Source organism: Hypomesus transpacificus, unplaced genomic scaffold, assembly GCF_021917145.1.
Source record: "Hypomesus transpacificus isolate Combined female unplaced genomic scaffold, fHypTra1 scaffold_91, whole genome shotgun sequence".
NCBI lineage: Eukaryota > Metazoa > Chordata > Actinopteri > Osmeriformes > Osmeridae > Hypomesus > Hypomesus transpacificus.
Window position 1 is genome coordinate 666,226 of NW_025814042.1, and position 12,155 is coordinate 678,380.

General features: G+C 43.2%; 1 protein-coding gene across 6 annotated transcripts in view; it reads left to right on the forward strand.

The window, feature by feature from the left end:
* Positions 1-12,155, forward strand: part of nktr (natural killer cell triggering receptor) — a 55,694-nt gene that overhangs the window by 10,562 nt on the left and 32,977 nt on the right. For 4 of the 6 annotated variants that reach the window (XM_047018114.1, XM_047018112.1, XM_047018116.1 and 1 more), the window contains exon 3: positions 457-531. The exons of the other annotated variants lie outside the window; for them this stretch is intronic. In XM_047018114.1, coding sequence (XP_046874070.1) covers positions 457-531 — 75 coding nt within the window. The remainder of the gene's footprint in view (positions 1-456; positions 532-12,155) is intronic. 6 annotated transcript variants of the gene reach the window in all.

The window sequence follows — 12,155 nt, forward strand, 5'->3', positions numbered from 1 at the left end:
TAGCAAGAAAGCCACTTGTCCGCCAGAGCTTCGAGGGAATTATACACTTGTGATTTTCTTGTGTTCTACGGTTTTAATTTAACCAATTAAATAACCGCTTCCTGATATTCTTTTTTCGAGGGCGGCGTTTAATAGAAGAAATACGGTACTTAAAAAACAAGATAAACACGTGTAATGAAACAAAACACCTTAATCAACTTGTGTGTTCATAATGTGTTGAGATCAACATGTAAATGGTCTTAAATAAAACTAATACTAAACATTTCTGTAATTGACATGGAAAATGCAAAATATAAGAAATTCCTGAATATTTTCATCAATACCTAAAAATGACCATAGAAAAGTCCCCACCTTTTGAAAATACCAGTATTCTGTACTGTAATTTTCTAAATGTCCATTCAAAGTAGAATGTCTCAATGATGATCAACTGACTTTTTTTGTTGTTGTCTATTACAGTGGGACGCATAGTCTGTCAGCTTTTCTCTGACGTTTGTCCCAAGACAAGCAAAAACTTCCTCTCTTTGTGCACTGGTGAGTAATGACCAAGGTTATCCAGATTTTGGTTTAAAATCAGTATATTTTTTCAAGTCAAGTAGTAAACTGTTTATTTCTTCATAGCAATTAAAGTATATTTAACTAGAGAGCATACAATTTCAACGGCCCCAGCTGCCCATAGGCTTCTGGTGTTTACATATTTAAAAAAGCATTTTAGTGTATGACTGCAGTTCTGACCATTGTGTTCCCTTGATAATAATTTTTTTTAAATTACATGTATCACTCAGATGGTATCGCTCAGTAGGTAACTTAGTAAATTGTATTCAGATATAAACAACTTGTTGGTTGCCCAACAAGAGGAAGACACAGTATCTGCTTTTTCAACTCCTTAAACCTCTCGAGGCACCTGTTGCACCTGGTTATGAGGTTGTAGGCTATGGGAAGTCTAATATTGCGTTTGTCTAATTATGTGTAGGACAGTGTTTCTCAAGTGGTAGGACATATTGATTCATAAAAGCATCTTAATGTATCAACGTAAATATATTAATATTTTTTGTTATTTTAAAGCAAGCTCGGAGACGTATGAATGTAGAGTTGCTCGCTATATAGAGTAGGACACCGTGAGCTGAGCTCGCAATGTAGCCTACGTGACGCCGGTTTTTACGACACACTTCAAAGATGTAAAGATGGTACCATTTAACCCTGTAAGACCCCATGGTTGTAAAATTACAACGGCACTTTGAACGGTCTACTTGTTGTTTTTTTTACATTTTGGGTGGCTCTTAAGAGTCGTTGTTGTGTGTGCTGTGGCTAGCACAGGAGTCGTCGGAGACTGTCTTGGATGTTTCCCAAGAACACATTGTTTCCAACGTGATCAAGGTGGACACCGTCGGGTCGGTACATCCACACGAAACCGTGTGGTATTTGGGGGTGTTGAATGCTCCCCATCCCACGGTCGGCCAGGAAGCTAGACACCGCTGCGTTGACTCAACGTCTTGCCCTGTCGATACCAGAAGCGCTGGTGCTCCTCTGATACCACCAGACGCAGCGTTCCAGTATATCCGAAAACACCAGCAGTGTTTGGGAACATCTCCATGATGGCCCCCAGGTCTCGCTTCATCCGCATCGTCAGGTCTAGCCCGGTCACTTGGATGAGGTAGTTTACCCCGACGTGGAGCACCATTATGTCCGGGCTGGGAAGCATGCCACGCTTCTCACAGAGCTTAGGCACATGGTCTGCCCACCTCATGCCCCTCACCCCCACCCATTCAATATGGCACTCCAGTACAAGGTCGGGGTACAGTCCGACCTCCTCCGCGTATTGCACAAGCCAGTATACCAACAAGCTGCCAACGATCCAGACATGGGGACGACTTTGGTTTTCCATGGTGTGATATGATCCAACATCTGCCTCTTATATACTAGCTGGCTTCCCGCTTCTTCTTTTTCAAAAATGTAAGGCTAACATCTGCCTGTTTATTTGCCGTCTGTGTTGTTTTTATTCACAATATTCTCATTGGTTGGCCATGAAGACGAATAGCTCTATATTATTTCTGAGACACTCGCGTCCTATTTTGTAATAGCCCTGAACGGCATCATTTGAGTATGAGGGCAAGCGCAGGCTTATTGATTCAGGGCTCCAGACTGCGACCAAATGGTCACATTTTGCAACCAGTTTTTGAGACAATGCAAGCATTTTTTACAAACACTCGCGCATGTGCGACCGACTAATTTTGAATTAATCGAGTGTGCACAATGTCAGCACATGTTAGCAACGACACAGATACGACGTTCTAGTATCACAACGATATCAGTGTTCCTTCTGCATTAGTACCGTAGCTAAAAGTCTAGGAAAGTTTAGGCTATTTTTCACTATGTTCCTACGAACGTCTTAATCTGCCAGACAAATGGGTTCCCCTTCGTTCTTTTGATGAGCAGTTTCACGAGCCCTTCTTACCCGGCGTCATGGAGCCTAGCAGCTAAATACTTATATGGCACTAGCGTTGCTACTCCATCCCTGCCTGTGTTTGAGCTGTTGCGCTGTTATACTCAGCAAGTATTGTGTTGTAGTGTCGGAGGACTAATCGAAAAGTGCATCATACATTAAGTCGTTTAGCTAAGACTTGCATGTACAGTAGGCCTACGTAATGTCACATTAAATAATGTATTTAAACTCAAGCTTATATGGTACGTCGCTGTATATCAGTTGTAAAAATGACAGAAAAAAAACGGACCCATCTGCAACCGACACAGGCACACCCCACAATTTGCCCTGAAATTGTCCCAGGGGCAATTTTAGGATCAGATCTTTAAGGGTGCTCAGCCCCCAATGAGAATGTGACATGAATACAGTGCCTTGCAAAAGTGCTGAACGTAAACCCCCTTGCTAATGTAAATCCCTAATTTCACTGGATAACAATTAATACATTTATGTATTATTATGCAAAATATTGAATGAAAAAACTAAGGATGTCCCGGTCTTCATGAACTACCAGCATCAAATGATAATAAACAATATATTTAAAATATAGTTTTAGGGGTGCTGAGAATAAATTTCGGGGTGCTTGAGCACTCCTAAAAAGGGTCTAAAATTGCCACTGAATTGTACCCTCTCTAGTTACAATGCATTAGGTCAATATAAGATGTGCCCCTAAATGTTCTGCTTGCGCTCCTAAAATGTTCAGTCAAGGGCTACTGTTGTCCTAGTAAAAGAAGTTGGTCTGGAGCCCTGTATTGATTACTAAAAAAACTTGATGTTTCATTATGCAAGATAGAGGAGCCTAGTTAGAGAAGGATTTAGCAGTTTTATTATTACATTAGCCTATGTTATTTATAATTTTCAGAGTAACCTCAAACCTTTCTTTTGTTTCTTTGACCTTACATTTTCTTTGAGGGCTTAGTGGTCTCGGTTTACATCATTATTTATAGCGACATCATTACAGGACACTTAGCTCGCAATGTACAAAGAATGCTCCTGCAACAAAGTTGTTACTTAGTAACCAGTCAGCTAGACCATATTCTAGACGCCCAGCAGAAGTTTGAAGTAACAAAGAATGCTCGTGAAACAAAGTTGTTACTTCCCCTGCAAGAGGGAATGGTGATCAGCAACGTCATAGATGCATCAAAACGAAAACGGTGTAAAAATTGACCTAATTGTCAGTAACAAGGCAAAATGCAATATAGACCTGCTGTGTAGAGAAGCTGCCCCGGTAAATTGTAGGCTACTACTACTAGACTGTCTTGGTAGCGATTGCGTTGGTTGAATTTGATTTAACGTTGCTTCCATTGTACGGTCTAGGCTTAAATTGGGCGGTCTCACGGGCGACCCACACTCGTTCAAATTACTAAGACTTTCACGACCTAAATAAAAAATCCGAGATGGCAGTTCCACTCGAAATCGCTTTCTCAACAAAGTCCCATGGTTGGGAATTTTGTGGGGGGGTATTTTTCACTCATAATCCAAGCTCCAATTTGCGTGCTTGAACGTCTATCACCTAGACTAGGCTACAGCGTTGCAGTGAGCTACACTGGTTTGAAACCTTAGGTAATGATCATTTCACCCACAAATCGTTTACTTGTAATCTAATGTCATAATAAATCCTACAACAAAAATGTATTTGTGAGGACAGGTTATTTTAACGATTGAAAACAGATGCATCATAGACCGCTGTAGTATGTGTTGCCAGGCCAACAGAGGCTAATGTCATGATGTTAATGCTTCAGTGAAATAGTAGATTACTGTTTCCGAAAGTAGATGTACTTCCTTAATATTAGCTTATATTGTACATTACACATTACAATTGTGTGTCATATCACAAAGTAAAATGAGCAAATAGTTATCACCCAGGCCTCTTTGCTTGTGGCGTTTCTGCAGCTGCCTTGTAGTAAAGCAGTTAGCCTAGCCATCTCCCAGAAGTTAACGAGCTGCTAAATTAATGTTCTGCTAGAGATAGTCACGCGAGTTTTCCTGGCGTCAGTGGCGTCAGTGGCGTCAGTGGCGTCAGTGGCGTCAGTGGCGTCAGTGGCGTCAGTGGCGTCAGTGGCGTCAGTGGCGTCAGTGGCGTCAGTGGCGTCAGTGGCGTCAGTGGCGTCAGTGACTGTGGCTAGCAAGTTAGCCACCGTTAGCTTTACTTTTCACCACAAAAACTTAATTTCTACTTAAACCGTGCAACGGAACGTAAATCCCAATATAAGCAACTCAATGGCTACCAAGACGAAACGTTTGACACCTTGGTTGTCTACAGTATGTAGTCCAAATATTAACAAAGTTTTAGGGGGGCAAAAAGAAATATTAATAATATATATGTGAGATAACAATGGTTTGTGCTCGCCGAAGGCAAGCACACCCCAATTAATTCTTAGTACATGTAGGATAATCAGAATCTTAGCATCTGCACTTGAACTAGCGATGCACATGCACTAGTACATGGTTCTTTTCATGGACAAACATTCAGCTTTTGTGAAAATAGACATCTTTAGCTAGTGGTCTTTTAATTACTAGATGTTTGTAGGTACCAAAAATGGAACAGAACGTTTGATTATTTAACACAAGCCTGAGATGGTTCTCCCTACTTATACTTAGCGCAGTTACAATACCCCCAAGTCTTCAGATGTTCTGTTGTTGTCCCCAGTCAAAAGTATAAACACACAGAGGCATCATAAACAGTCAATTAGATCTAATTAGGTCTAATTAGATCCAGTTACTGGCAAAACATGTCAGGTTCCACGGTCCAAGTAAAGTGTAATTACTCTGGAAATTCTTGGCTATAGGCTTACTTCATGTTATATGTCGATGCTCAGCCTATTCAATTTAACAACTTTCGGAATGACGGGCCGTGTATAACAGGCAGTGGATAATATTATACTGGTTGAGAATGTCTTGTGGTTTTAGGTTGGCTATTAGCATTAGGACGTGTTATCCAGGGTGGATGGCGCATTGTGTAAAACAAAGTTGCATTTGATAAATCAAGTAGGTGGCCTCCACTAAAACTAGCCTGACAGCAAATTTAGAATATCCTATGTTTTGTTCCCTTTACATCTACAGATTAAATGGAATAAATAGGCTAATCTCAGGCATTGCATTGTGCACAGGATTCTTTTTTGTTTTGCTGGTAAACCGTGAATGCATCATTCAGGCTGTTTTGAAAGGTGAGAAATCTCACCCCCCCCCCCCCCCCTTTTAATGATTGATCGCGGATTGTATCAATGGATTTGGTGTCAACAGTTCCTTTCAACGCTGTTTACTCAAATCCAGTTACCCAACATGCCAATCATGCCATTCTGATACTCAAAGTTAAATAATAAATTGTATTTAGCTTACCGTCACGTTCATGCACTCTTTGTACAAAATATGGGCATTCATTGCAGCCAGATGTGAGAAGTTCAAGTTCAAGTCTTTTATTTGTCAGGTGCACAGAGCAACACAAGGTTAGACTGGGCACTGAAATTCTTAAGACAAGACAACGCAAGCACTTGGCATAACATAACATATAAGTACACAGAACAAATTTACATCTATGCTGAGCTTAGATAAGTGAACTTCCTAAATATACAGATAGCAATAAATAAACGACTATACTAACCCTAACACTAAAACTTCCTAAATTACAGATAACAATAAATATTACGCTATACTAACCCTAATACACAAAATTTGCAAATTTACAGATCAGTGACTTTGTCAATGACCAAACAGGAGCCTGGTGGCGAGGTACAGTAGTGCAATGTTACTGAAGAGCAACCAGTAGCTGAAAGTGACAGTGTATAAGTGACTAGTGTGCAGTAAAAATGTCCATATCAGTGTCCATTGAGAAGCCTGATGACCCTTGGGTAGAAACTGTTGTCCAGTCTGCGTGTGCGCGACCGGATGCTGCGGTAACGCCTGCCAGAAGGCAACGGGGTAAAGAGACTGAAGGATGGGTGGGAACAGTCTCTTAGAATCCTGCTGGCTTTCCTAAGGCAACGTGTGTGGTAGGTGTCCTGTAGGGCTGGGAGCTTCCTGCCGATGATGAACTCAGCAGAACGGACCACACTTCGTAGGGCCTTGCGGTCCCGGTCTGTGCAGCTCCCATACCACACTGTTATACAACCAGTCAGAATGCTTTCTATAGTGCATCTGTAAAAGTTAGTAAGGATGACTGAGTCCATACCAAACTTCTTCAGTCTCCTCAGGAAGAAGAGGCGCTTACGGGCCGTTTTGACCACCTTGTCCGTGTGAACAGACCAGGTGAGGTCATTGCTGATGTTCACCCCGAGGAACTTGAAGCAGCTGACCTTCTCCACTTCCGATCCATTGATGAATAGGGGTGCATGCTCCTCCTCCTGCCGCCTCCTAAAGTCCACAATCATCTCCTTGGTCTTGCTGATGTTAAGAGAGAGGTTGTTGTCCTGACACCATGATGTCAGGGTGTCAACCTCCTCTCTGTAGGCTGACTCGTCACTGTCAGAGATGAGGCCCACGATGGTTGTGTCGTCAGCAAACTTAACGAGGAGGTTGGAGCTGTGCGTAGCCGCACAGTCGTGGGTGAACAAGGAGAACAGGAGAGGGCTGAGCACACAGCCCTGGGGGGTGCCTGTGTTGGTGATCAGTACAGATGAAGTGCGGTCACCGATTCTCACCACCTGTGGCCTCCCCGTCAGGAAGTGGAAGATCCACTTGCAGAGGGAGGTGCTTAGTCCCAGGTCCACAAGCTTGGAGACCAGTCTGGAGGGGATGATGGTGTTGAATGCAGAGCTGTAGTCAATGAACAGCATCCTCACATATGTATTCCCCTTGTCCAGGTGGGAGAGAGCGGTGTGCATGGTCAGAGCGATGGCATCGTCTGTAGACCTATTGGACCGGTATGCAAACTGCATAGGGTCCAGTGTGGGGGGCAGCGAGGAGCAGATGAATGATTTGACTAGCCGCTCGAAGCACTTCATGATGATAGAGGTCAGTGCTATTGGGCGATAGTCATTCAGACATGTGACCTTGGTGTTCTTGGGCACAGGGATGATGGTGGTCCTCTTGAAGCAGGTGGGGAGTACAGACAGGTTAAGGGAGAGGTTGAAGATGTCACTGAAGACCCCTGCCAGCTGGTCAGCGCAGCCCCTAAGGGCCCTACCTGATATGCCGCCTGGGCCAGGTGCCTTGCGAGGGTTGATCTTCTTAAAGCATAACCTCACCTCAGCTACAGTTAGTGTAGGCACACCACTGGCTTGGCCTTCAGGTAGCTCCACTGCAGGGGGTTCACTGTCCCTCTCAAAGCGAGCGTAGAAGGAGTTCAGCTCGTCTGGCAGTAGGACAGAAGACTGGGTCTCATTGTAGCCTCTCCCTTTGTAGTCTGTAATGGCTTTAAGTCCACTCCACATGCGCCTGGGGTCAGAGCCATGGTAGCTGGACTCCACCTTGGTCCTGTAGGCCCTTTTCGCTGCTTTGATGGCCTTCAGAAGGTCGTATCTGGCCTTCCTGTACTCATCAGGGTCCCCAGAATTAAAGGCGACAGTACGGGCTCTCAGCTTGGCCCGGACCGCGGCATCAACCCAGGGCTTCTGATTTGGGAAAGACCGGACAACCTTCTTGGGGACAACGTCATCAATGCAGTGCTGGATGTAGCTGGAGACAGTGTCTGAGTATTCGTTAATGTCCCCATCTGCTGCGAGAAGTTGTAAAATACTCATTTACCCATTTTATCTCTCTATATTTCAGAAATGTTATTGTAAGCTATTTTATTGAGTGGCCTGTTATGTTAGGCAGGATATAGAAAGGGGGGACTTTGATTGTGAAGGAAGACATGTGCGAAGAGAGGGGAGACAATATACTGTAGCCGGGCGCATCAAGCAGTCACGGAGCCCTGGGGCCAGTTGCATAAAAATATACCTAGTCTTAGACTTAAAGGCAGGGTAGGCAATGTTGTTGAGAAGCACTTTTTGTCATATTTGCTGAAAGTAACTTCACGTCTTGATAGCAACCAATATATCTAAAGGTTTGACGATAATATGAAATCATTCCGACATCGGTGGGTGTCGCAATACTGTAATAAACACAACCAATCATTAAAGGTTAATATATTAAAATATAAAATATATATATATATTAGGGATGGGCATTCGACTAAATTGTCTTAATCGATCGTCGGGAGAATTAACGATCGATTTTCGATTATTCATTAAAAAAATGTATATTAAAATTCACTATTTATAGGCTATATTAAAATGCAGTGAAAATAGAAAACAGCGTGTTTCCGCATTGAGATCTGTAGCTATTACAAGAAAAACAACTATTTCTGTAACTCCTAGAAGCAGCTAGAAGCCTGTGCTCAAACACAACTGACCCTTGTTTTTTTTCCGGCTAATTTAAGGCTTTTTTAAGGCTAACAAAGCTTCATAAAAACCTTCGCCCTCAACAATAGCCTACTTAAGGGTAGCATATCCATCTCGATGGACTTGCAGATCCGTTGGGTAATTTTCTCTGCTCGTTGTGCATCGCAGCTCCTCCGTGCTAGCACCGAGAGCAGGATGCACCGCCACTAACCAGGGTCGGATTTACGTTCTTCAAGTGGTACATCATTTGAGTAGTGGAGGAGTTGTATTTATACTCAGCTTTGCAGTGTTGTCAGTGAACAAAGTCATTTTTTAGTCAATATGGTCTCACGCTACACTTCGCCGTGACCTCTCCATGTTTACTTTTGAAATACATGGAAACTCGCCGGTAACTGAGTAGGCGAAATCCATTGCATTCCTTCAAGACTCACACTACGCAACAGAACACGCATTAGTTTTATCGATGAACAAATAATGTCATCGACTAAATTCTTAATGATCGATAATCGATCGTCGATTAATTATGCCCATCCCTAATATATATATATATATATATATATATAATAAATAGTAATTATACTAAATATTGATTTGACGGGCTACTTGTCTGTTTACCTACCTACCTGCACACACTCTGCCCATCCACTCAATGCTCGTTACTGTAGTTTTGTGGAAGTGGCTTTAAAGGGAGGAGGTGGGATATTTTGGTTTGAATCGTGACAAAAATAAACAAAAATAGCTAGCTTCACGCAACTTGCCTACCCTGCAACTTGCCTACCCTGCCTTTAAATGTAAGTTTAAGTCTGACTTGCCATGTACGCTTCAATTTACCTGTTGCATAAAGCTTCACTGTACTAAATAAGACACTTCACAAAAAAAGAACAGATGGCAGACAAAACAGCGACACTTAACTAACGGCGAAAGATGCATTTAAACCAAGCCCTCGCCCCTCGGCTTGAAGCAACTGCCCCGGTGGATGTAGGTGGTATTGCATGTACGGTTAGGTTTCCGACTCTTCCGGTCGTTTTTATTCTATTAACTCCATTCAACATTTACAAAACTATCTCCCCCAATAATTTTTGTTTGATTCTCGAACCTGGCTCATACTATTAGCTTTTTCATAGACATTTTTTTCCCGATTTTTGCTAAGTTTGAAACCAATCCGAAATGGGTAAACTAGCAACCCATTTATTTGCTTAGTCAATGAAAGTTGCCTGCAAATGTGCTCGCGGATACTTACAGGGCACGAGCACAAAAGTTCACATCGGCCGATAGCTGATTTACATGAGCTCTCGGAGCTAGGGAAAAAAAGAGCCACTGTTTAAAGCTAGACCGGAAGACACGGAAGTGGAAAGATGGCCGCGTCCAGTCTCGCGCTCTCGCTTGCCTCACTGTGCCACTGAGCACTTTTCATAGAAATGAATGGGGACGCCATCTTGGAAAACTAAAGTAGCTTGGTCTAGTTATATTAACTCTATGATTTAAACCTGCTAAAAACCTATATCTGTTGGAGGAATACACTATTGAAAATGTTGTCTTATTAACAAATAGTGTATGTGTTTGCAAGCTTCTTTACATTTACATTTATTCATTTAGCAGACGCTTTTATCCAAAGCGACTTCCAAGAGAGAACTTTACAAAGTGCATAGGTCACTGATAATAACAACAAGATAGCCCCACAGCATTGCGGGTAGTCAAAAACAAGAAGTACATATTGTGAACAACCAAAAAATAGTGCTAAAGGGAAGAAACCATAAGAGCATGTAGTTAAACAAGTTAAAATTACACAACATTAATCTCCAAGTGCAGGTGTACCTGTAGGAAAGCAATAAAAATAGGATTAACTAAAATAGAATACAACAGTTTAAATCAGCTACCACTAACCAACAAGAGCAACAGTCTAAGCAAGAGTCATTGTGATCCTTGAGGAAACTAGCGTTGGGTTCAGCAAACCATTCCTAAGTACCATTGTACTCCCGGAACAAGTGCGTCTTGAGCCTTCTCTTGAAGGTGGAGAGACAGTCCGTGTCTCTGATGGAGGTGGGGAGTTGATTCCACCACTGGGGTGCCAGGCAGGAGAAGAGCTTGTGCTGGGACCGGGCGGTCTTGAGAGGTGGGACCACCAGGCGGTTGTCTGAAGAAGACCGTAGGTGGTGGGTGGGGGTGTAAGGCTGCAGGAGAGACTTGATGTAGTCGGGCGCAGTCCCGTTCACTGCTCGGAAGGTCAGTGTCAGGGTCTTGAATCTGATGCGGGCCGTTATGGGTAGCCAGTGGAGGGAGATGAGGAGCGGGGTAACGTGGGAGCGTCTGGGTAGATTGTAGACCAGGCGGGCCGCTGCGTTCTGAATCCTCTGAAGAGGGCGGGTTGCGCATGATGGGAGACCGGCGAGCAGCGAGTTGCAGTAGTCCAACTTGGAGAGGTCAAGTGCTTGGACAAGCAGCTGGGTGGAGTGCTCAGACAGGTATCTCCTGATCTTCCGGATGTTGTAGAGGGCGAATCTACACGACCGGGAGACCGCAGCAATGTGGGCCGTGAGGGAGAGCTCGTCATCCATGGTAACCCCAAGGTTCCTGGCAGAGGATGAGGGGGTCACCGTCGCAGATCCCAGGGTGATTGAGAGGTCATGGGAGATGGAGGGTTTGTAAATTTAACCCCAATGCTACTTCCATTTATCAACAACTCCAACGCAGATGGCTGGCGCTAGCGTCAATACAGTGAGTTATGTTGTCATCTACTCATTCGTTTAATAAAAAAACATTTTAGCGGAAAAGCAGAACCCAGTTTAAATTTCCTGCAATTAACAAACTTATTTGACCTAGAACGGCCCTCCTCCAATCGTACCTTAGCAACCGCTACCAAGAGAGGATGGTCCGTCAAGCTTTGACTCAGAAGCAACATGGTTAAACGGTGTGCCTATGGGACGTGTCGATCTGACACTAGATATCCCAAAAGTTTAGAAGGAGGTGTAATATGTTTTCTATTTGTAAAGCCGAAGACTCAAGAGGGAAGGTGCCGGCGATGGATAAAACAGTGTTGGAGACCCCACTCCCAACGTAATTTTAGAGAACATCACCAAACACTAGGGCTGTCCCCACTTACTCGACTAGTCGATTTTCTGGTCGATATGCTCTTGGTCGACTAAGATTTATTTAGTCGAGCTGCCATATGGCAGTGTGAGATCTGATTCCCGCTTGTGTCATCATTGCTGAATTAACAAAATGTTCAACAGAAATTGTAGATTATATTATTTAAGAGAAATAAACCAACTCTAAAAATATATAATTTAAAAGAAAAGGTGTTATTGTTTTCCCTTTCGTTAATCTGTGCTTTGTTTTGGTTTGGTATTTTGCACACGGCA